This window comes from Rattus rattus, chromosome 2 (assembly GCF_011064425.1).
Source record: "Rattus rattus isolate New Zealand chromosome 2, Rrattus_CSIRO_v1, whole genome shotgun sequence".
NCBI classification, from domain to species: Eukaryota; Metazoa; Chordata; class Mammalia; order Rodentia; family Muridae; genus Rattus; species Rattus rattus.
In genome coordinates this window covers 149,560,259-149,585,635 of record NC_046155.1, presented here as the reverse complement: position 1 = coordinate 149,585,635, position 25,377 = coordinate 149,560,259, and the positions used below count along the sequence as shown (strand labels likewise).

Below are 25,377 nucleotides of genomic sequence, written 5' to 3'. Positions count from 1 at the left end.
CATTAGCTGATGTAATCAGTAGCTAGAGCAAACTCCTTTTGTGGAAAGAAAACAACACGAACGGACACTTTTAAGACTTTTAAGTCTTCTGTGGCATTCAAAGTGTCCTTTAGCAGCAACAACAAATATACACATGTATTTGAGCACTGAGCAGTTTCGTAGCTCTAAAATAGGAAAAATGGAATAATTGTGTTTTTCCACTAACAGAAGTCAGTGCAGAGGATGGATAATATATATCCATGCTGCAGAATTTTAGATTCATAGGAAAGATACAAGGAAGTAACTGGGAATCATCTCGAATCTGACCGCTCAGAGAGGAGTTCACCTTGATAACAGCTTTAATGAAATAGTGAGTCCCATTAATTGTCCTAATTTGGGTAATCCTAGAAGCCGACTCTGCAACTAAGGAGTGACCTGTTCAGGAGTCGCTCCCAGTAGGGCCCATTAGATGGTGGATGCCTCAGGTGGGGGATGGGAAGAACCTGAGCAAAGAAAGAGTTCAGGTGAAAGGTCACATGTAGCTGGGCCTACTGGGCGATGTGGAACATAAATCATACGTCGGAGACGGTTCCTGTTTTAGATGTAGGCCTCACATACCAGTCAGCCATGGGCTTTGGGCCATGGAAATGGGGGTGTAGAACTTGAAGGTAGCTTCCAGCTTTCCAAATGGACACAGAAATCGATGCGCCCTCTGTCAGAGGTGAGCCAACATCAGGGTGCTAGAAAAGCATTCAGGACTTGGGGATGGGAGCAACGTTTGGATTAAAAGTGTTCACCAGTTTGTTTTTTTTTTCCAAATCTATGTGGGAGGCAGTGCACCAGAACCTGTATGTTACTGTGGGATGATAGGATCGGGGTTGATAGTAAGTCATTCACTTCCATTTTCATGCACTGCGGTTCCAGAGAGCAAGGGCCTTAGCCTCTGTTGCCTTGGAATAATTGGTTTGTCTCCGATGTCCACAGCAGTCTTAGCCCTGACTCTGACCACTGACCGCCACGTGAGAAGTGAGGCTAGAATCTGGCCGGGAAAGAGGACTGAAGGTAACAGGGTCAGTTGTTGAGTCTAGGGCCAGTCTCTCATGGCATTTGGGAAGAGCACCAGATGGGGGTGGGTGGAATATGAGAGAGAATGGTAGGAACAAGCCTGGCTGGGTGGGCAACTTTAAGAAGGAAGAGTATGGCTTGCTGCAGACAATCTACTAGAAGGCAACTAGCTGATCTCACTTTATGCTACCAGCATGGTAGGTATTACTCAAGTAGGAGGCTCGTGTCTTGTATTTCTGTTTGGCACTTGATATGCTGACTGGTCTCTTCTCTAGAAATTAGTGTCCCTTCTGCCAAACCAGAGAGCTGAGAAGGGTGTGGGGTGGTCAGAGGAACTGTGAGTCTCTCTTGGAAACATGGAACGCAGTGTCTGTCTCTCCTATCCACATGGCTGTGCAGTTCTGTCCTGTCTCCCTGCCCACCTGTGTTTTGGACTGACCTTTGTCGTAAACTGAGACTCCCCTTCTTGACTGTCTTAAACATCCTGCAAAGAATGGGAGAGAAAAACCTAATTGCATTAGATAAAGTAAGAGTCTCTTCAAGCTTTTAAAACAAAATAATTAATGGACTTATTTTAAAAATTCAGCATAAAACTAAACGCAGACACTACTCATGCCAATCGGGAGGACCTTAGATCAGTGAGGCCAAGAGTGTACGACAGTTGAATATTTAACAACATTGTTGCAAGTTGTGTTATTTACAGCCAGAGGAAATCTAATTTTCATCTGACTAATGCTCATTGATGCCCATGTGCGTTGTCTACTGTCTTGACCCGTGAAGTCTCTTTCTTTATATAATTAGTCAAGTTCTTTCCAAGAAGACCCCTTCATAATTTCTCCCTGCCTGGGCAGAGTTAACTACTCTCTGTAGCACACTACGTTGCCTTTAGCAGAACACACTTTAAAATGAATTTCTGTACTGTATTAGTGTTCCTAGTTTAGGAATTATGTATCTCATTCCACCTGAATTGTAAGTTCACTGAGAACTAGGAAGTCACCCTGTTGATGTCTGGCGACAAGGCTGTGACCTGTGGAAGCTGGGATTGCTTCACAGAAGCCTGCTGTATACAGCATGGCTTGCACAACATGAACTGTTGCGTTTTCCAGCAGAGAACTCAGTATCTGACACAGGATGCTGCCATACTCAGCAGTCAGCTGTTGGAAATGATCAGCACATCCCTGTGGGCATCTCTTTGCATTAAAAAAAAGAGAGACTTAAAAGAAAAGGAATGGCACTTGTAGAAACCCAGGCTGTTTTGATATAGAAAGGAAGCCTGATTTCTCTCCCTGGACTCATCAATTTGACTTGCAAAGATTGTTCTTCTCAGTGGAATTCCCAAGGATGCTCTTAGCATCTGGGTGGTTACCTCTGCAAGCTGATAATAAGGAACATTAGAAGCGACTGCGATGGGCTCTCCATATGAACTAACTCCTGGTATTTGGCTTCTAGGGTGGAGTCTTGGTAAAAATCACAGAAGCTTGCCCTCCTTTGAACTGCTCGGCAAAGGATCATATTCTTCCAGAGAATCAGTGCTGCAGGGTCTGCCCAGGTGAGTGGCTTCTGGGTGGGGCTGGTGATGGGCGTGAAGGTTTGATGAACAGTGGTGTGAGCTTGCCATGTTCACTCCACCCTCATTTCAGAGGCTTGGAGAGCCCATCATCCTTTCCCTGAGTTTGTCTCCTCAATTGTAAACTGAGGATAATAATAGTATCCACCTCATAAGACTGCTGTGAAGATTAAATGGGAAAATGCATAGACACGGAGCAGAAGGCCCAGCATGCGACAGACATCCAATAAGCAGCAGTAGTTTTTATATTAAAGCAAATGGTAGTTCCTGTAATAACAATCATTACCATCATTATTACATTTTCTTCCTGGGTGGGGCTGAGCAGTGTTCCTCCCTGCCTCATCCACCAGGCCAGTTCTCACACAGAATGACTCAAAACCTCACATAAGTGCCCGCCTGCTAGTTAATTCTCAAGGTGGGAATTGCTTTCTCTTTCTGCATCCTCTTTCTTTTCCAAATTTATTCTTATGTCTTCAGTTGTTAGTTCCTGAATTGAAGTTCTCATTCAGGGAGAATTAGGTGGGTCAGGAGAGCCTAGGATTTATTAAAAATCTTAACTTGCGAATCCAGTTAAAAAGTTATAGCCACCATTTCATAGCTGTGCCTGTCTCAAGCCCCTCACATTCTATAATACTAACCTGGAGCCTCCCTAACTGAATTTTGGTGCTTTCTGAGTTAAGAAACACTCAGAGTCTAACAGATTAACTCAGGTCATTTGATACTTAACCTTCCTCCTCCTTCTCTTCCTCCTCTCCCTCCTCCTCCTCTTCTTCCTCTTTTTATGTTAGAAAGGGTTTGCAACATTTTTCTTACTATGAAGAGCTACAAAGCGAATATTTTAGCTTTTGCAGACTAGTTTTCTATTCCATCTCCTTACCTCTGCTGCTGCACACAAAAGGAAGCTGGGGTGTAGGTATGTGAGTGGGCACAGCTGTGTCCAAAGCTATTTCTAGGAACGCCTGGGCTCAGGTCCTGATGGCTGACTCCGTACCCAGCACCTTCTGATTTATATGGAAAGTGTACATTATTATGATGCGTTCCCATCTGAAGTTGTGATTACTCTCAGTGGTTGGTCAGGAGAGAGTTCTTTCCTGCTATATAAAATCTCATTGCACTAAAAAAAAAAAAAATGTCTATAGAATCAGGGACATGATAACGCTGCCATCTGAGTACCAGCCTTGACTCATCTACCTCTGCTCTCTATGTTGTTTCTCTGGAGTGTTGAACACATACGTCTTCCCAGTCTGGATAGGGCATTGAAGACAGCCTGAAGAAGCAATTCCACCCTGTAGAAGCCTGGCTGATGGGTCACCCACAGGTGCATGGCTGAGGGGGCCGCTTTTCGAGAGCTGTCTAAGCCTGTGAAGTTTCATGAGTTTTTGAGCCTTGTGGATTTAGGTAACTTCTAGAATGTTCTGAGTCATAACCTCCTGGGGGTGTGTCTCTTTTCAGAGGGAAGAACTGTTGAACATGTGACTAGCTGCTTATTTGTAGCTGGGAGATCTTAGACGTACCCAAATACTGAGTTGAAATTTCAGAGAGATGCATTTATTGGGAACCAATAAGGTTGTTAGGTAGGTCTTATAATTTAATGCAAAATCCATCACTAGTTATTTGTTGAGGTGCCAAGTGGGCCTCTGTTTATGCAGATCCTTCCTGATTAATGGTCTCATTAGAGCAGAAGCATTGATTAGGGCACAGAACCTCAGGAGGAATTTCGTTGTCCTGACCCAGTTTGCAATAGGTGTTTCTGCCTCTGCTTGTGCTTGTCTAGAGTTCACACACTTCATCAGCAGGGCTGCTGGGGGGCTCCCACGGGCACACGGAGCTCCCACCCGGATCACTATGGGAACCTGATTCAGGCGTAGAGGAACAAGAGGCAGAGGGCAGACTTCACCGAGGACAAAGTCTTCACAGTGGAGCCGAGGGCTTTCCTTCCATGCTTGCTCTCTGCTCTGCTAGGAAATCCCTGGAGGAAGAGGGTGAGGGTTTCCTTTGGAAATGCTTGTATAGGTGAGAGTTTCCTTTGTGTTCTCAATTCTAATCTCCCATAAGAACTAGAGTCTTCGTTCAGAAAAGAGGCAGTGTGGGGTTTCTTGGGAAGCATGACAGATTAATCCCTCTGTGCCTTCACTTCTTCAGACTTAAAATTTCTATCTTTTGAAAAATTACCCTGTTTTAGATTTATCTATTTTATTTATGTGTACATGTATTTGGGTGGCGTATATGTGTGTGGACCGTGAACATGCCTATTGCCTACAGAAGGGGGAAGAAGGTGTTGGGTTCCCTGAAACTATAGCTACGGATGTTTGTAAGCTGCTGCGTGGGGGCTGGGAACTGAGCTTGGGTCCTTCGCAAGAAGAGCCAGTGCTCTTAATCATTGAACCATCTCTTTGGCCCCTCTCTTGACATTTTATTTAACCTGCAGACAGCTGTGTGACACTCGATTGCTAATTAATGTGTGGGTCAGAACTTGCCTCATTTCTTGTTTCTGGAATTCCCTTCTTTACTAAATTTCGTCTTCTGTCTTCCAATGTCAGCTCAAGCATTTCTTCTTCGAAGTTTTCACTCAGGGAGAATTAGTCGGATTAGGAGAATCTAGAATTAATTCAAAAACCATAAAAGCTAATAATCCAGTGAGTTATTTAGTAGTAAGGTTCCATTAAGGGAAATCTGGCCAATGTTTAGCTTGGGTGGAGACCTCACATTCCAGCAGGGCCGGTCAGTCACCTGACCTAGGAACCACCCTGAGGAATATAGTTCACCTTAAGCCGAGCTAAAGAGGTAGGTGGACTAACTAGCCTCTAAGGACACACTGTACCTCTCATTCCCAGAATTCCTGCCTACATTGCAGTATCTTACAGATACTGGCCACTTGGCTTTACAAGTCTGCCCACTGCCCTGAATCACCCTGGAAAGGGTAGCTTGTTTTACTCCAACTGTCTCTGCTTTAAGCAAGCTTTCCCTAATAGTACTTTGGACTTCTTTCTTTGCTGCACCACTACGTGGCTTCTGGCTGCCAAGACGCTGACCTTCCTGCATGCTGCACTCATGACCTTTTCTCCTCTGTCTTCCATTCCTTCCCCCTGGGCAGCTCTGGAGATTTATAACTTCTCTGCTCTCAAGATTTTTCTCTTAAATCTTATTACAATTTTCTTCATACTAAAAAAATGCTAATAATAATAATAATAATAATAATAATAGCTATTCTTTAGAGTCTGTCTCTATCCCAAACCCCTTACATTGTCAAATACTCAGTTAGCTAGATCCTTTCTGACTGAACTTTGATGCTTTTGAGTTAAGAAAAAAGCAATCCAGTGGTCTAATGCTTAGCTCGGGTCATCTGACATTTAACTCATTTCTATCCCCTCCTGCCTTATACCACCTCCACCGCCCCCACTGCTCCAGCACAAAGGCTAGCCATATTCACTAATAGTGTTCCAGAAATAAAATCATTATATTTGACCAAGGACCCCCCCCCAGCACTGTCATTATGTCCTCCTCTTGAGGACAGGAGCCCAGAGTCCCAGAATAGGAGCCTACTTGCCCATGTCTTTGGTCCTGGTAACACATCATGTATCCACAAAATGGAAGATCATCATCAGGATAAGTTCTATGATATCCCTACAAAGCCCTACAGCTTAAATGATCTTTCCAGTTGAACGCAACATCTGTGGTCCTGAACCACACTCACTGTGAATCTGACTCAGTTTCTCTGAGTTCTAATTTATTCCGTAAGGGATCATTTAGAGGTGGCACAATAATCTCACACAGTTCTGAGAGAAACATGCTTCTCCCTGTGTCATTCACTGTTTTTCATCTTTCCCCCTAGGTTCATGTTTTCTGGGTGGAGTCTTAGATGAAGAGGGGCCTAAACTAGTACCTTTTTAACAAGGCATGGATTTCAGGGACTTTGTCTAAGGCAAAGAATTCAGTTTTTCTTATCCCACTTCCTTAAAACATGAAGCAAACAAAGGCAGAAACTAGTCAATATCTACGTAAATTAATTAAAATAAAGAGACTTATTTTGCGTGTAGATTACCTGCATGTATATCTGTGCACCACATACATGCATTGCCTACACAGGCCAGAATAGGGCATCAAATTCCCTAGAACTGGAGTTATAGTCAGTTGTGAACCATCATCTAGTCTTTGGAATTGATCCTGGGTCATCTGCATGGGCAGACAGTGGTTGCAACTGCTGAGCCATTTCTCCAGTACCATATAAAATCAGCCTTTATCCTGCATATGGGAAGGTTACCTTGTTTGCTTTGTGGACTGAGATCTCCTGCAGGCATCCAAATAGACCCGTGAGGTGTGATGAAATGAAGTGCATTGTGTCTGGAGTTGGCTCTATAGAAATTGTGGCCACATGTTTTCTGGTTCCCTGGAGTGACTGATCATGGAAACCCAAGTGGCGGTGTTCTCTATACACTTACCTAAAGGGGCTTCCAGTGGATGTTTTCACCATCTCTGTGTCACTGAGAGTGTCAGTCAGGTCTGTATGCTGAGGGATGTTGTCTGAGATCCATTGCTTGGAAGCTTGAGTCAAAGCTGTTCTTGTGCTTTGGGAATTTGACGTTTTTCAAGATTTATGTTTGTTAAAGCTCTGTTAGACCACCTTATCCAAGGGCATAGTCTGGGCATTGGAGAGAACTGTCCTCCTTTTCCAGATACATGTTTAAATGATGACCATAACAATATTCAATTTAAAATACCATTGCTTTAAATGATCATGCATTATGTATCTAATATAAGGGACAGGCAGACTTTCTGATTATGAGGGGGCTCTGTTCTGTGATTTTTACATTCAAGATTTTAAATGATACCATTTTCAGCACTGGATAATATTCTCTAGATATTCCATGAATACAGTAGTATTTAAAAAACATTTTTTTCTGAGTTGTAACTTAGGTTTCCAACTTGCAGCTCATTTGTTTGGCCATAACATTATTTTTATCAAATTAGTGATATGTATTTTATTTTATGTCTGCTACCACCACAGTGACAAATCAAGATGAAGGATACAGACCTTAGACCTTTGTTTTACATTGAGGGCTTTGTCTGTGTAGAATTTGAATCTGAGAAGTTACAGGCAAGCATGACAGTGTGTCGTGATCTGTAGTGTTCAGCACATCAGCTGACCTAGAATTTAGTTCAGGAGCTTGGACACCTTGCTGTTTTCAAGACCTGGGTTTGTCAAATGCTGCAATCCTGTGAATTGAGTGGACGGACTGTATCTTGCTGCAGCTGAGACAGACCTAGGAAAAGAACCACAGGAAGTTAAGGAAGACACGCCTATAGGATCAAACGTGATGGGCACAGTTGGGGCCTCTGTGCTGTTGCTAGTTCTGCAGACTCAGTCACCTGTGTAGCACTCGGAGCAGCCCTGACTGACCACTGGTGCCTTTTTTCCCCTTATGCCTCAGAACCACCTGTGAAAAATTGTTTATGGCTGTAATGAGGTAATGGCTGTAGCGGAGGACTGTCAACTTAGAGTGTGCGGTCACTAGGCGGAGAGGCAGAGTGGACAGTAGAGTGACAGCTATGCCTCTTCCTGGAAGAAGACAGTGAAGGACTGAATGTAGACCCAGCAGGAACTTTTGCCCATGGATTTCTGGTACTCTCAGTTAAAGGCTGAATAACAACAACAACAACAACAACAACAGCAGCAGCATCAGCAACAACAACAACAACAGCAACAACAACAACAACAACAACAGCAACAACAACGAGCTAATAATCTTGACCGTGCATTTTCAAGACTGCTCCAGGAAAGCACGCCGATCATTCGGCCCATCCTGGCACCTTCAACACACTCCTCAGAGTTTTATTTCCCTCATAACCAGCTCTAATTGTATCTTCAGCATCGCCAACGACTTTGGAGGGTTTCGCTTCATGTTTATGACTTTGGGTGTTGGAAGAAAGTTCTTCCCGACATCTGTTCCAAATGTGTTTATCGGTAATTTTAATTCATGCTCACTTGCCTTGTCATCTGGCCTGGACTGAAATTAGCTGAGATTATTTGTACTATTTAAGATTTTATGCTCTTCAATTAAATCCTCCCAAAGAATCCTGTTATCACACGAGTTTCATTCCCATACTTCCTGATCATTTCAGGTGGGTTTATAATTGAAACGATCTTCGAGAGCTGACTTCAGGGTATTAGAGGTGAAAAGCTATTTGGAAAGGAGGCATTTAGTGAGCATGTGGGCTTGCGTACACACAGAAGAACTGGCAGGGTTTCATGGCAGGGGGTTGTTCTCTGTATGTTGACAGATGGGTCAGATCGAAACTCTGCAGACATGAGCTAACATGGACCATGAAGGCAGGGCTGCAATGCTGTGCTATGGGCAGAGGAATTTGAAGGATAACGTTGTCTAGAGAAGACAGAAATTCAGTGCCCAGGGAAGTGCTCTATTGGGTGAATGTCTCTGACTTGCCCAGAATGAGGTCCATTGGTCCAGAGGGAAGACTGGAAACTAGGGCTGGGCTGCCTTGGACATGGAGACAGTTAAATATTGATGATTTCAGAAGGAACCAAGTGCTTTCAAGACAGAACCTGTGAGGACATGGAGCCCCCTCTCCTTTGATAGTCCTGTTGTGGTGTGTCCACAAAAAGCTAAGGGGATCTTCTCATCCTCCAGAGCTCTTGTTTCTCTTGTGACATGTATTCTGGTTGTGGGGTCCCTTAAGGACCATCAATTCCCATAAAGCATCTCTTTTAACCAATTGATGGATGGTGCTGACTCTTGCTCTGAGGCACGTAGACTAGCACACCATTGTTCTTTGTGTGAATTACAAGGTTGGGTAGGTAGTTGGGAATGGGAGAGGTCTAGACTTCCTGAAATTTGACTTAGTGTAGTGGGGTTTGCAATGTGTGTTCTGAATATGCAGGTACGCAGAGGACCTGGGACAAGTTATGCATTTCTCTATGGCAGTTAGTCCTCTACCTATGGGTCATGATCCTTTCGGGGGTTCCAACAACTCATTCACAAGTGTCACCTAAAACCACCAGGAAACATAACATTTGTAGCAAAATTACAGTTATGAAGTAGCAGCAAAATAATTTTATGACCCACAACATGAGGAGCTATATTAAAGGTGCAGAATTAGCAAGGTTGAAAGCCATTGTTTTAATGGAGTCAGTCTTTAGCCATCTCAGCAAAGCCTGGGGTCAGGTCTGTTCTGTCTTTATTGTAGATAAAGTCACAGAACAAAGCACACAGATGCTGTCCATCATTTTGGGGGCATAAGCAAGAGGTGAACAAGATAAATGAATAGTGTTATCATAATTATGAAGAGAGAAAGAGAGAGAAAGAGAAATTTAGACAGCGGCAGTATGAGAGCTTCACTGTAATGAAGGAAAACAGTTTAAAAGAAATCAGATTGGCTTGCTAGTGTTTTTGTTGCAGATGTAGGGCCACAGAGTGAGTCCAGATTTTCCACCTCTCTGTAAGAAAAGTGTGATACCCAACTTGGGCCCAGCAGAATGGCTCCTGCAAAGAAGGGTGGCAAGAAGAAGGGCTGTTCTGCTCTCAACGAGGTGGTGACCCGAGAATACACCATCAACATTCACAAGTGCATCCATGGCGTGGGCTTCAAGAAGCGTGCTCTTTGGGCTTTCAAAGAAATTTGGAAATTTGCCATGAAGGAGATGGGGACTCCAGATGTGCGCACAGACACCAGGCTCAGTAAAGCCGTCTGGGCCAAGGGAACAAGGAGTGTTCCGTACCGCATCCGAGTTTGTCCAGAAAGCGCAATGAGGATAAGGATTCACCAAACAAGCTCTACACACTGGTAACTTATGTGCCTGTTACCACATTCAAAAATCTAAAGACGGTCAATGTGGATGAGAACTAAGTGCTGAATGTCAAATAAAGTTACAGAACTGCCTCCAAAAAAAAAGTGTGATACCCCTAACATTTATGTTTCCTCATTAATTACTTGGAACATGTCATGGGCGTTTGCTGCTTCGTGTTTGGGTTTCTGGTCATATTTGTGATGCCTCCATTGTTAAGCACAGTAACTGGGTAGATGCTTTGTTTTTGTTGGCTGGACGAATGGCACTTTGCTGGGAATTAAACACAGTTATGTGTCCTGAGCGAAACTTCCAGCTGCATCCCAGCAGGTCATGTGTCTTTCTCAGAGCGGTTGCTCATTTCAGCCACTTGAAGTCTCCAGATCGGTCCCTTTTCATCCTGCAATTTCATCCACCTGTACCATTCTGCTGAGTGACAAGTTCTTTTCCTTCTGATGTTCAGTCTCCTGGCGGTGAAAAATGATGGCGTGTTTCTTAAAGCAAGAAGCGTGGTTCGGTTTCTTGGGAAGGTGCAGGTGTTTCACCCACTGGAACGTGCCAGTGATTGACAGAGTGTTGGTTTCTCTAGGCCAGGGTTGGTGTTCCTTGAGTTTCCCTTGATGTTGGAAATGATGGCTGGCACGTCATAGGGGCAGCAAGCGAAACTAGGAGTCATATTTGTGTTTATTACTATTTCTTCCATGACCTACTTGTTCTGTCTTCATAGGAGATGCTGTTAACCTCTCCAGACTAATTTTCTCTTAAAAACACCTTCAAGTCTAGCTTGAGAAGACAGTGAGGATTCAGTGAGTAATGGAATACGCATGGGCTGAATGCCTACAGTACATTGGGCTATTGTCTCAGTCAGAAGTAGGCAAATTTACGTGGCCCTTTCCCTCATGGAGGGAAGTTTCTAGTGGGGAGATAAGCATCTACTAATAAAAGCAAAAATAATCTTATAATTAGTCATTGTGATAACTGCTACAAACAAAGTCCCAGCATCTTGTGAGAGAATAATGGTGTTTAATTTACACTTGGGAAATAAATGTTTGCCTGAATGTGAGTGAAGGGGAGACTGATTTATTATTCTTTCTGTTTAAAAACCTATTATTGAGCTTTTTTCAGGTATAATTGGCCAAAAAATGTGTGTGTAGTTAGATTGACAATATGACATTTTGACATGTATATACATTATAAAATTATTAAATCATTCTAATCAGTGTATCAATGACCTCACATACTTACTATCTTATTCATCATTTTCGTGTGCTCAGTGAGAACTTTTCCATGAATATTTTCAGGACTTTCCCACATGTATTGTTACCATCAGTAAACCTCATGCTGTGGAATACATGGTCATACTTTACTCTTTGTTTAACTCAAATATTTCCCCCTTTGACCAAGATCCCCTGTTGCCCAATGAATAGGATATAATTAACCTTAACCTGAAGGCTGAGTTATTATGGGGGAGAATGGCTTTTCAAAGTCCTTGAATTAAAAAAATAAAGATCAGAATACTACAGGAGAGGAGAGGGGTTTCTCTCAGTTGGTAAAGAGTTTACCTCAAACACAGAATGCTCTGGGTTCAATTCCCAGCACTGCAGAAACCGAGGGTGGTGCTGTCACCACAGCACTTAGGATCATTCTCCACTACACAAGGTGTTTGAGGCTAACCTGGAGTTTAAGGGACATGCTTCAAAAAGGAACAAACAAAACAAAGCAAAACAAGATTGAAAACCCAAAATGGTGATCAGCAACAACAAATAAAAAACAAAAAAATAATAAAAGAATTAAAAGTATGGAGAAAAGACAGTGTTAAGGATTTTGGTTTTGAAATGAAAAGCCCTTGCAAGGTTTTGAAGGGAGGGAAAGAATAAAGGGGTAAGGTGGGTAGAGATACATGTCATCCTGTGCAAAATAAATTAGAGAAGGCAAGAGGGCATAGGAAGGTCAATGAGATGGTTTTCATTTAAGAGGGGATAGTAGAGTTGGGAGATTTTCATTATTACAGCTGTGGAGGGGTCTGGAAGCTGATAAATTGATGATATATTTATGGAAGAAGGGACCAAGGCTCAGTGTTAGAATGCTTTCCTTATACTTCACCAGAGGTGAAGGCTAACATGACTTCCATTTCTCTGGCTTGGGTAGATGACGGTGCCCCAGATAAATGGGAAGAATCTGTGAGACTCAGGTTTGAGTGTGATCAAAGGTTCAGCTTTCACTGGTGAGCTGTGAGGTGCTCCTGAGGCTGGAATGGAGAGGAACATTATGGGCAGTGAGTGGTATGCTTTTTATAATGATACAACGTAAGTGAAGTCAGGCATACTCAAGAGTCCCATTGTTTTCTATGCTCCTAAAGGGGGCTATGATTTACTCAGTATTGCATGGAGAAGTAGATACCCTTAGCACATGTCCATAAGATTTGGCATTTTATTTAACTTCTGAATAGAACAGAATGGCAGACCTAAATGAAAAAAAATATAATTCTTGGAGATATATATCTATATATATATAGATCTATATCTATCTATCTATCTATCTATCTATCTATCTATCTATCTATCTATCTATCTATCTATCTATCTATCTCTATATATATCTCCAAGAATAATTACAATCTACATGCATCATTAGAGAGGATATTGCTGGGGTACTTTAGGTCCCCAGGTATTTAAATGTCAGGAGAATTATTTTCTCAGTGGTTCTAACACGAACTTTCGAGTCAGATTGTGACTGTCACTTATTCCTGTGTACTTTGGATATACACACTCCTAGTCTCCCTAACCTGTAAATTGAGGATAGCAATCTTTAGGGTTATTGCAAAGGTTTAATCGATATGTGTAACATGCCTAGTTGTATGTTAGAAGATATGGTGGAAGAAGTCAATGAAAAGCAGACTTCATATTTAAGATGTTTTGGACATTTGAACAAATCCTCGATTAAAGATGTCATTACATACTAATTTCAGAAGGCTAAAAGACTCAAAATCCACTTATTAAAAAAGGTAAAATAAATCCTTGAACGGTGGTTTGTTTATTTACTTATTCGTTAGCTTTTTTCCTGGATTTAGTTAGAATGCCAGGCATGGCTTCTTTCTGGTGAAGTGTGTCTCTGATCTAAAGCAGTTGTTTCCCCTCATAACAGCCATGCCATTGCTGCAGAGTGGGCACATCTTACTGGGTGGGTTGGTGTTGTAGCTCACAGAGTTCATGACTAGATAAGGCTGTTGATGGCCGCTCTGTCTTCAGCCGCCTGCACAGCACCGCCTTGCCTTATGAAACAGCATTCTGCTCCCTTCCAGCTTGATTTCTCTAAGGCTTACGGCCAACGTGTATGATGTCTTCAGAAGTATAGTCTGGCTCTTTGGTTCTGGTGGGCACCAAGGGCAATAGCAAAACTCTGTTAATTTTGAGTCCCAACAGGGGTTCTATGACCAACAGCTTATGGGGAGGTATCCCACACATGTCAGTAGGGCATTTGTTTAATAGCTATGGCTTTTGGGATGGCATTATTTACTGTAGTAGTCTTTTCTGTCTTTAAAAAATATTTTTAAATTAGCTTATAAAATAGTATGTTTTCATAGAATGCTTTTTAGTATATCTGTAGTTTTGAATGATATTCCAAACCCTCCTTTTGTGAGCAGAGAGCAGCAATGAATAGGAATATGAATGCCTTGGCATCTCTGTGACAATCTTTGGGTAGATACCCAGAAGCAATGTAGCTTGATGAGCTGGTCGTTCTATTTTAGCTTTTTGAGAGACCTCCACATTGATCTCCAAAGTGGTGACACCAGTTTACTCCCCCAATGACATTTCCTTACATGTCTGGAGTGGTCGTAGGCCTTTATGGGGGGAGCTTACTGGTGATGTGTTTGTAAAATGCAAATATCAAACTGTCTTCTAAATATTTATGTTTATCCCAAAATGAGTACCGTTCTCAGCCGTGGTCAGAGGACCCTCCCTCTGCAGTGTGTGGTGGTTAAGGTGGTGACTCATAACTGGCCAAAGTGCTGGGATAAGGGACTGTGGAGTGCTGAGCCCCAAACAAGTTATCTGTAGACCCTACCCCGAGGGAACAACTTGCAGGAGAGTGTGGCAAAGATGTTAAAGCTGGGAGATAGGAAGAACATGGACCAGGCTGTCTTCTAGACCTGAGTTCACTGCATCTGTATTTACCGGTATAGTACTGGCTTACTTGCCAGCAATCATTTGTGATTGGGGGACAAGACCATGAGGCCCCACCCCTTCCTGAGATACTCTTGGTGGTTAGTAATTGCTGGGAGATGGGAGTCAGTTTCTTCAGTAGTATAGCCACAGCTTAGCTGACCGTGCTCCAGTAAATAACCCGTGGCCACGCTAAGGCAAACGATCCTAGTTGGATGCAGTGGGTTTACTCACGTACTCACACACATAAGACACTTGGTGGGAAGACCAAGGGCTTTTGTAGAAGTAGAATGGGATAGAAAGGAAAATGGGTGGGTAAATACAATTAAAGTATTTCATACGTAGTTGTAAAATTACAAAAGAATAAAGAACTGAAAGATAAATAAACATCGAACAAAATTGATATTAACCAAGAGGGTGCTTTTGAGTGGAATCACGCTTTAGACCTTCTTGATAACCATCCCGAAGTCTGACTGGAACATGCATGGGCAAAGGGAGAAGAACTGGGTGACAACTGACAATAAATATTAAGAAAAGAAAGCCTGTGTCTTAAACGCCATGCTGTTCACAGACATCAGATAAGAAAGACAAAGCCATTTGAAGGATTATAGAAATAGAGAGTAAGCTGAGGATTTATGATTCTGAGCTGACAGCGAGCCAAGATGCTGAGGTAGTGCTTGATGAACGACGGTGGTTAGCAGTGGGAAACAGCGTTTTTGACCTGGGCGTTGAGGCTGAGTCACAACCACACAGTTGCTAAAGTTCATCTGACTCTCTACTTACTACAGGAGGAGTTGGTGGTTTGTGAATAATAACATTAATAAAAATGTTTAAAGGGGAAATATGGATGGCCTAATGGAGTCTGAACTGTTTGTGGTGGTGGAATTGCATCAATTCGTCTGTTAACTCACTTGTTTATCCACTAAGGTTTTCCCTGCCCATCAAACCTCTCACTTATGAGCCACACATCCACACAGCTACACTTGTACAGTACAAGTCCTTTATCTGTCAAGACTGAAAATTAGGTAATCCAGGCTGGCTTTGAACTTGGGGTGTAGCTGAGGATGAGCTTGAACCTTTGTTCTTTCTGGCTGCATGTCCCAGGTGCTGGGATCACAGGTGTGTTCCACTGTTCACTGTTTGCATGGCACTGAGGAAGGAAACCCAGGGCCTCATGAATGCTGGACTAGCATCCCACCCACTGGTGTACACTCCAGTCCTTAGAAAGCTTTTGATTAGAGACCTGGATAAACTTAGGATTGTGTAGGGACAAGAGCTGAACTTATGCTCAGAGGACTTAGAGTTACCAGACGGACATATTGAAAAGCCTTCTGTTTCCCACACTATAAACTTATTTGTAAACCTTTATAGTAGGTAAATGATAATCAGATATTCTATGAAATCTAAAATGATGTTTAGATGCCTGTTGACAATGTTTGATGGGTTTTATTTCAGACTGTGGTATTCACTTTAGGGAATAAAATAAGACATGACGAAAATAGACACAGAATGCATATGCTAAGAGATGAATGTGTGTCATTGGTTCAAATGTCACAATGGTGAGACGCCTGATAGTCACTGACTTACAGAGTGAGCTTTAGATATTTCCTTCTGCAGAGAAAGCCATGATGCCTAAAATTGCCCCTTGGTTAGGAGAAACATCAGTTTGTTTGTTTGTTTCTTAATGTTTATTTATTGTATATGAGTACATTGTAGCTGTCTTCAGACACACAAGAAGAGGGCATCGAATCCCATTACAGATGGTTGTGAGCCACCATGTGGTTGCTGGGATTTGAACTCAGGACCTCCAGAAGAGCAGCCAGTGCTCTTAACTGCTGAGCCATCTCTCCAGCCTGAAACATCAGTTTCTTTTAGCTGTAATAATCACTGTGAACATTTGATGTGTGACTACAAGCTGGTGTTAATTCCCAGATTTTTGAGGGTTAAATCTATGTTCTGCTTTTGGTTGGGGCTGCCACTGGTTAGTGAGTCCTAGTAAGTGTGACTGGCATCCAGTCAGTTTCTCTAGGGCTATGGATTTACTCTCTTATGTCCCAGGAAGTAGTCACACCTTTGACCTTTTATTAGATCTTGCCATCACAGAGGGTATATGATTCAAGAGAAGTGCACGGCTGCAGGAATTATCTGGACCTGGCCTGGATCCTCAGGGTCTGCCTATGTCAGGCATGGAAGAGGAAGACCAGCATTCACACAGCCTGTGGCCACACACACCAGTGCAGGGAGAGCAACTGAATCTTTACATTCACCCAGTTCAGAGCAGTGATATTCCGAGACTGCAGGCTAACACCCCAAAACTATGCTGCCTGTCCTCTCAGCTCCACCCAGATGGGTCTGTAGGAAAGGGGACAAGACAGCCAGCTGTTCTGGAGCTCAGTTTCCCAGTGGTCAGCCACATCCCCGAGACTTGCTTCTGTGCCTCTCTCATTATTTTTCCATCCACTCATTCCTCATTTCCTGAGCTCAGACATGTCTTAGAATAGTGAGTCTAGCTGGTGTCTGCTGGGATCAACTCTGTGGTGCCACGTGGGTTGGAGAGATAATCCAGAACAGGCATTAATGGTGTGTATACTTGAAGCTATAAATATCGTATAGATACAGATTCCTTTTCATAATACAAAATAAAAATGCCCATGTCCATCCTCCAATTACCTGTCATGTGTTTGAGTTTGAGTTTTTCTTTTCTTTTCATAACTTGCAGTTGAGGGAACAGTGGTCTGATTTTAAACTGTAGTACTCACTGTTGGCAAAGTCATCGTTCTCATCATCCTCATCATCCCCATCCCTGACATCATCCATTATCAACATCACAAAGAGAATGGGTACCAATTTCCAACGTCTTTAGTATATATCAGGAGCTGTTTCAAGTATTTTATATTAATTTGGCTCTTCAAATTTTTCAACAAGTCAGTAATTTTATCTCTCATATTTAAGGCATTTACTGTAATGACAGGCACATTACAGGTGCAAAAAAATCTTATTATTATTACTTAATAAAAAACATTACCTTCTAGGCTAAATGTTGTTGATTAAATTTTTTTTTTGAAGAATAGCAGTTCTAGAATCTTCCTTAATTCCTTAAAAGGAATTAAAGTGTAATTTTACCTTGTCTGGGGATTTGCATAGCTTCTAAGCCTTACTTTGTAGTTTCCATAATCCCTATGCCAACTTGTAAAAGGGTAATTGTTCCGTGTGTGAGAAGGTCAGGGGGCGTGATCTCTCTGTACCTGCCTGTCTTGGCTGAGGGTCTCTGCAGCAGTTGGAAATCACCACCGTCATCATTTCTGTGTGCACCGATGCAGGAGAGGTGATATGCGGTGTTTGTTAGCTGCAGACTCTGAATTATACATGAGATTTCCTGATCCCCAGGTGTAGTTCCCTGTGAGACGATCGTATGTGCTGTAGCATAATCATTAGTAGCCTCAAAATGTACTGATTTAACGGGATGAAGTACGACCACACATACCTTATCGCATTTAACCTATACTTCTGCATAGCCGCGCCTCCCAGCTCAAGCCCAAGTGCTGTGTAGTATGTATTTCTTGTTTTGTTTAGTAGGTCTTACAGTAGAGAAGGAGGATCTAACCAAGGGGGTGGGGGCAGTCTAGAGTCAAGTTAAAGAATGTGATGCCCTTGAGAACAGGAAGCATGCTGGAGTTAGTTTTTTCCCTGAGAGCATTTTTTTCATTGGATATTTTATTTACATTTCAAATGTTATCACTTTTCCAGGTTTCCCCTCCTGAAACCCCCTATCCCATCCTCCCTCCCCCTGTTTCTGTGAGGGTGCTCCCCCACCCACCCACTCCTGCCTTTCTGCCCTGACATTCCCCTACACTGGGGAAAAGGACCTTCATAGGACCAAGGGCTTCTTCTCCTACTAGTGCCAGATAATGCCATCATCTGCTATGGTGGCTGGAGGCCTGGGTCCCTCCATGTGTAATCCTTGGTTGGTGGTTTAGTCTCTGGGAGCTCTGGTGGGGTCTGGTTGGTTGGTATTGTTGTTCTTCCTATGGGATCGCAACTCCCTTCAGCTCCTTCAGTCCTTTTCCCGTGCTCAGTCTGATGGTTAGCTGCAAGCATCCTCATCTGTATCAATAAGGCTCTAGCAGAGCCTCTCAGGAGACATCCATACCAGCCTCCTGTCAGCAAGCACTTCTTGACATCAGCAATGGTGTCTGGGTTTGGTGTCTGTATATGCGGTGGATCCTTTGGTTGCTTTTATATTTGTTGGTTTTCTGCAAGACTTCTAATGAACAGGACATGGCCTGGTGCTAGTATGAGATGGTCGAATGAGACTCTCAAAGGGAGATTCTCTCAAAGTATGGAAAGCAAACGCTTAAGACAAGGCTTGCCTGTCAGTCTTGAGTCTTCGATTGGGGTCTATAGGAGGAAGCTGCCATTCCGGAAAGTTTAGAGCTACAGGGTGTCCTGTCTCTGTGGTTCAGTTCTCACCCCAAGGCAAAGATGCTGTTCAAAGTGATTTTATGTTGATAATTCCTTCAGCTACCTGACACAAATACTAAAGCTCAAGCCAGGAATATTTTCTACATATTCATTTTCAAACAAGATGAGCTCGAAATGAAAGAGTCATGCACACTGAAAGGAAAGAAAACAAGCCGCCATCGAGGATGCTCAACATAAACAACAAACTGCAATGTCACAAGCCCAGCTAGATGACAGCGAAAGCATCAGCATCAAGATTGATTTAAAGGATCAGAAGATGAACAGATAAGGGGATATCAAACTGACTAAGCAGATTAAAAAGAACAGCCCTGAATTCTAGACTGAAAATATAAGAATAATTTAGAGTGATAGGAGAGACAGAGGCAGAATGAGACACAGACTAAGAGAATTAATGAGTTGAAAGTTACATGGGTAACTCACTACAGCTTAGCAGGGAAAGAACAAAAAGAGAGATGGATCACATGACAATGAGACTAGGAAACGAGAGAGAGCCCATCACGTGACCCAGCTAGAAGTCTCAGAGTAAACACTAATCTCGGGCTCCCCATTCTCTGTTTTTCTCCTGTCTTCATCTGTGTCTAACTTGTTCTCTCTCCGAGACGTGTCTCTGTACAACTCTCTGGGTAAACTGCCCTCTCTTTTCTCTCTCTCTGTGCTCTCTCAAATAGTTTTCCCTCCCTCTCTCTTCTCATAGGAATCGGGCACATCCTATTCTATCAAATTTCCCTCTGACTCATCATCTTATTGGCCACTCAGTTAGATACCACATTGAAACAGGGGTGCTTCCTTCTACAAACTGACTTTACCTTCCTTGTTTGGGGTTAAAGGTGTGTAGTAAGGGTGCGTGTGTATTCCAGACAGAGGGATTAAAGGTGTGTAGTAAGGGTGTGTGTATTCCAGACAGAGGGACTAAGGGTGTGTGTGTATTCTAGACAGGGATTAAGGGTGTGTGCTAAGGGTGTGTGTCTATTCCAGACAGAGGAACTAAGGGTGTGTGTTAAGGGCTGAGCCACAACACAACTAGAAACATGGACTTAATGCAATCAGAAAATAGTGCAAGCTCCGGGTTCACAATATTTTCAAATATTCTGCAACAAATAGTGACCGTGCAAGTGTGAATAGATGATAGACGTGGAGATGAGGAGTTTATCCTGTATTATATAGTCACAATGTAACCACTGATCATACCAGTCGAGAAAAGCACATAGTTTTTGATGGGTGGAAAGATTTGTAGACATCAGACAATGCAGTGTGATACAGTGCTGGAGAGAGGTAGAGAGTCATTTCAAGAGTCAAGAAAGGAATGCATCAGTTCTCAGATTCAGGCCCCACCCCCAAGGAATCCTAAGTGTGAAAACAAGTTCACATTTATGAACCTTAGAATAAGATTGAAGACCAGAATATCAAACCAAGCCAAGGCAACCTTCTGCTCAACAATCAACCAGCCAGATAAAGGTTCAAAATCTTCATCGACAGAATGGTAACGAATCAAGTAGGAATGGTTATTAAATTAACCTTTGATTATCAGTAACAATATGAAAACTGTGAAGCAGAATCGTATCTTCAAATGTTGAGGTCAAATACCTTTACATTGTAGAATTGTTTTTCAAATATTAGGATAGTTCTCTAATGGATGGATTGAGGAGGTCTTGCTGTGTAGTCAAGGCTGGCGTTGACTCCTTGGAGTACAGAGTATGTTCCATGATACCAAGCTTGGACATTTGAACTAAATCAAGTTTAAGTTCAGAAATATCTGAGCATCTCCACCAACAAGATTTCTAGTAGATACTTGAAGTAAAGTAACTATCCAGCAAGGGATGGCAGGGATTCCAGAGGAAGAAAACAAGATCTAGCAGCCATTTTGTATTTAAAAACACGCAAATAACCCCAGTATTGATTTTTAGGAAAGTACATAAATGTAAATTAAGGACTTTTCACAATCCTGAGTTACAGCATTGACAAATGAATACCCATAAGCATTGCCATGCTTAGAGTTTATTAATATGAATAAAGGCATCTACAAGTATATATGACACAGAATGACTGTATTTATGGGAGGTTGAAGATGGCAAAAACTAAATATTTGTTTAGAACTAAGCATCATTGTATGAAAAGATCATAGCTATGTACAAAGTAGTGAAGCCTGGCAGAAGGAGCGGCTATGCAATGACACTCACATTAGATTAACCGTTCCTTCTATACCCATAGGTTTAGGTCATGCATTCTTTTCTACACATCATAAATTGTCTACTAAGATCATTCCAACAATGTAAGTAGCAATGGGACTCCTCAGATTGGCATGGGTACAATACCCAGGCAGAACGTAGCTTAGCAAGGTGAGCAGTTCCAGGAGTATCAGGAAACACGCTCTCACACACAGTCCAGAGTTTGCCTTTTCTGCCCTACAGCTCCTGCTTGGTTTAATCTTGCATGTTGCCATGGTCTATTTTCTGTGAGCACTACATCATATATAGTGCCGTGTGCCTTATTGTTTGGAGGCCCTCTTTCTTTGTCATTCCTTGATGTAAAACATTCTTTCTGTCCTGTAGGTCATAACTTCTGTGCAGAAGCACCTAAGTGTGGAGAAAACTCGGAATGCAAAAATTGGAATACAAAAGCGACCTGTGAGTGCAAGAATGGATACATCTCTGTCCAGGGCAACTCTGCGTACTGTGAAGGTAAGGGCAGCCGGACCTTGTGAGGAAGTGACAGAGAGACGAATTGGCTATGCAAGGGGCACCAATTCTCATGGTTTATCCAGCAGTGTCACGTGAGAAACTAAGAGTGGTGTAAGATCATACAGTACCCCCACTGTCCACACCAACACCAGGACAGTCATAAGCAGAGCACTTTCTGTTTAATGATTAGAAGGGATTTAATCATCTTCAAGGTCGTGGTGGGATGTGACAATTGAGTTCCTTTTTCTAATAATGGTCAGAGATTGGCTTAGACCCAGATTTCATCTTCAATTCTAAAGGCAGAATCATTTTTTTTTCAGTTGATTTCCTTAAAGGATGATCCATGAGTTGTCACTTTCTGGTCTTTAGCAAGAATTAATTGGACTGACAGGACTTACGGCTTAGTCCTATGAACCCACACTATTGTTAAGGATCTCAGGCTCAACCTACCGTCTCTTTTGCCTTGTGGGTACACTTCTTCCTCCCAGGCTCGGCACCTCACATGTTGATGGTGAGCATTGCAACACGTCTACTCCTTTAGCAGCCAGAGGGGTGGGGCTTGCTGGCCATGTCTTAGAGATCTGAGCCTCTCCTTTTTGAAGACTCTCCCTGGTTCTTCCCACTTTGAGCAGAGACGTTCTCTAAGGCAGAGTCAGGAATGGCCTGCTTCTCTGCTCCTCCTGCTTCTGATTCAGTCACTCTTTTCATCTTTGTTAGCTAAATATCCAGCCGTGATAGCCCGGGAGGAAGGCAGATTTCTCAAATTGAAGAAATGTGGCAGTGTCAATTCACTGTCACACATGTGCAGTTTGGTTCTAAAGTGGGTCAAGTGTTCTTGAGGTACAGACAGTGCTCATAGGTAACAGTAGTGATAAATGCCTGTTCGGTCTGTGCTCTCTACTGCTGACCCCTGTTTAGCTTTTTGACTTCACTCAAAGAGCTGTTCGCTTCTTTAAGGAAGTATCAGCTGGTTCCCAGTGATGGTTCTGGTGGGTGGTTGCTTTTTCATTTATTCTGGAAGGCTTTCTTTGTTCCTTCCTTCTTAGTTAGTAGCAGTGTTCTGACTTGTGGGCTTCCTCCCTCTTTCTAATCCTTCCTTTAATTTGCACTTGTGGTTTTGCTTGGAACTTGATTCTTGTACTTTGGGAGAATGAAGTTAGCCCTTTGATTATGATTTTTTTTCACCCACTCTTGAATTCTTCTTAGCTATTTGTTAATTTGTGGAGGAACCCTATGAATTTCAACACTTCAGATTAAGTCATTTCTTTTATTTCTATATCATGTTATTTCCCACATAAATCAGATAAAAAAATCTTCACGAGAGCATTTTCTCATTCAATCTCTATGGGAAACACTTCCAAGCTAGGTAATGAGCTGATGGAGTTCCATTCCTACCTTCTGCTAAATGTTGGCTTAAAGTAGGAGCTATTATAAAGTGATAGCAGAATCCATGCACAGTGACCCCTAGGGCCATATACTCCCCCATGTCCCATGAGCAGTTGAGACCTAGAAGTGGGAGTGATGGCTGCTGTGAATGCTCGCTGGGACTCTTTGATTCTCTCTTCCTTGATTCTGATTTTGATTATATACAATTGGCTCCAAGAGAGAACTGTGGTATTAAAATTGCCATTTCTGTGGGAGGCCTTTAAAAAAAATTAGTTACACTGTATGACTGCAGGTTTGACTCACTGTTTTCTTGGAATGCCTCTGCATAGTTCACCATCTGGATCTGTCTTCATGCCAGCATGCTTGCTTGGTATTGGCGCCCTAGGTTATAGTGATGGCTAGGGGCTATAGACATTTCTCTGCCATCATAGAGACAGTTCAGAAATTCTAGGGAACTTGTTCATGGATACAAGCCAGCATCTAAGGAGGAATATGAGTAATAAGGAGGAAGAGAACGCACCATAACAACACTCTGGAGGTAAAGCAGGAACTATATGCTGGGTATCCAGGGGGAAACTGAGGACCACATGTAGTGGTTGCCAATGTTTACAGCATGTGTCCATCATCTTGAACACGTCAAGCTTGATCTTTGCATCCCTGTGGTTACATGATAGTGACATCCACACTACTGTACCTCCAGCATCCCAGGTAAGGAAATATTGAAGGGCATATATCTCTGTGTGAGATTCTACATTTTCATGTTAAAACGTATTTCTTCCTACAGGGCATTCTCTGAGCTTCTGCTACTGAGACCTGCAGAAGATTCGCCATCTTAGTTTTCAGAGCTGGATTACCTACTACCTAGTCCTGACATCCCTCACCTGATATTTGGGGAGGGCGGGGATGCTGCCAGATCTGGTTACTCACGTTCCTCCTTTGGAGCTGAAATCATATGTCCTCTTCCCTTTGATTCCAGTAGAGGCATGGGAAGAGGAAACAATGAGGGCAGTTTGGGAGAAGGAAAACCTGTGTCTGTACCACTCTTCTATTAATTGTGCACAGTTCTCGGCATTTTCTGAGTTCTTACCTGGGAATTTCCATCCATTGTCATCTAGTGGAGAACCTTAGGGGTGGGTACCCCAGGGATGCATTGTCTTACCGTAGCTTAGAGATAACTAGAGATACATGAACTGCAATAAATGAATGATAATGACCTGTATTACAAAATTTACAATGAGAAAGACTAGCTTGAAGTGAAAACAAAACAACACACATACCGTCCAAACTATCTTGAAAAATCCATCCCAGACTCTCAATGGAAGAGAAAGCACAAAAGGCTTTCAACTTTCTTACCTTTGTCCCAAGGCAGCAGAGCTCTGGGGTATTAAACACTCCTGGTCTTCAGAAGTTATAAAAGTGCTGGGGAGATGTCGAAACTTCTCACCAATCAATGGAAGGTAATAAAACCTTCTGCCAGGTGTAATACAATTCACCGGGTTTCATTTTTGCCTTGTGAGTCTGGAGCGGGCACAGACTTCATCTTGGAAACTTCTTTCATTGGACCTCAGGGTTTTATGGATCTGGTTGGCTGAGGGATTTCTTCCCCTGTGATAGCATTTTCACTGTGTGGGTCTTAGGTAGTTTCTGATACCTTAGTGTGAATTATAACCAGTGTCCCATATACTTGCAGTGTTAGCTGTGTTGTTGGTATCCTTGCTACTGAATTTGGAGTCTGAGCAGCTCTTCAAACACTGGAATGAAGAGCTGTTTGGAAGGACGAGGAATAGTACGATACCCTTGTGCATCCCTCAGAATGAGAACTGTACGACAAACGAGCTTTCAGTTGTCCTGAGTTTCCCGGGATCCTTTTGTATTTGTTACACTTCTGGAGGCTTAGACTCTGTGAGCACATGGCAACCCTGGCCACCAATAGCCCTACTTTACCCAATGGAGGCACTGAGACTCAGAGAAACCCAGCCGAGGCAGAGTCCAATGATTTGTGCTCTGTTTTTTTCTTGATGCTCTGGTGGTCACTGTTCCTAACCCTCCCACTGTTCTGATCTCCTATTGGAGTTCAAAATATCTTCCTTGTTCTTGATTCATCCCACTGATATCCAGGTCAGATAAAGAACTACATTGGGTTTGGGGCTGCGAGATGGCTGAGCACTGAAGAGAATGCACTGCTTATTGCAGCCATTTCAGGGAACTCTGTTCTACCTGTAACTCCATCTCAAGGGAGATCTGCTGCTTCTGCTG

The 25,377-nt window shown here is 42.7% G+C and overlaps 1 protein-coding gene and 1 pseudogene across 1 annotated transcript in view; both read left to right on the top strand.

Annotated features, from left to right (window-relative positions):
- Positions 1 to 24,395, top strand: part of LOC116892067 (protein kinase C-binding protein NELL1-like) — a 76,156-nt gene extending 51,761 nt beyond the window's left edge. Inside the window, exons 6-8 of the mRNA XM_032893539.1 lie at positions 2,494 to 2,593; positions 21,607 to 21,735; positions 23,906 to 24,395. Coding sequence (XP_032749430.1) covers positions 2,494 to 2,593; positions 21,607 to 21,735; positions 23,906 to 23,931 — 255 coding nt within the window. The 3' untranslated portion in view covers positions 23,932 to 24,395. The remainder of the gene's footprint in view (positions 1 to 2,493; positions 2,594 to 21,606; positions 21,736 to 23,905) is intronic.
- Positions 10,104 to 10,519, top strand: LOC116892068 (annotated as a pseudogene).
- Positions 24,396 to 25,377: the final 982 nt, after the last annotated feature.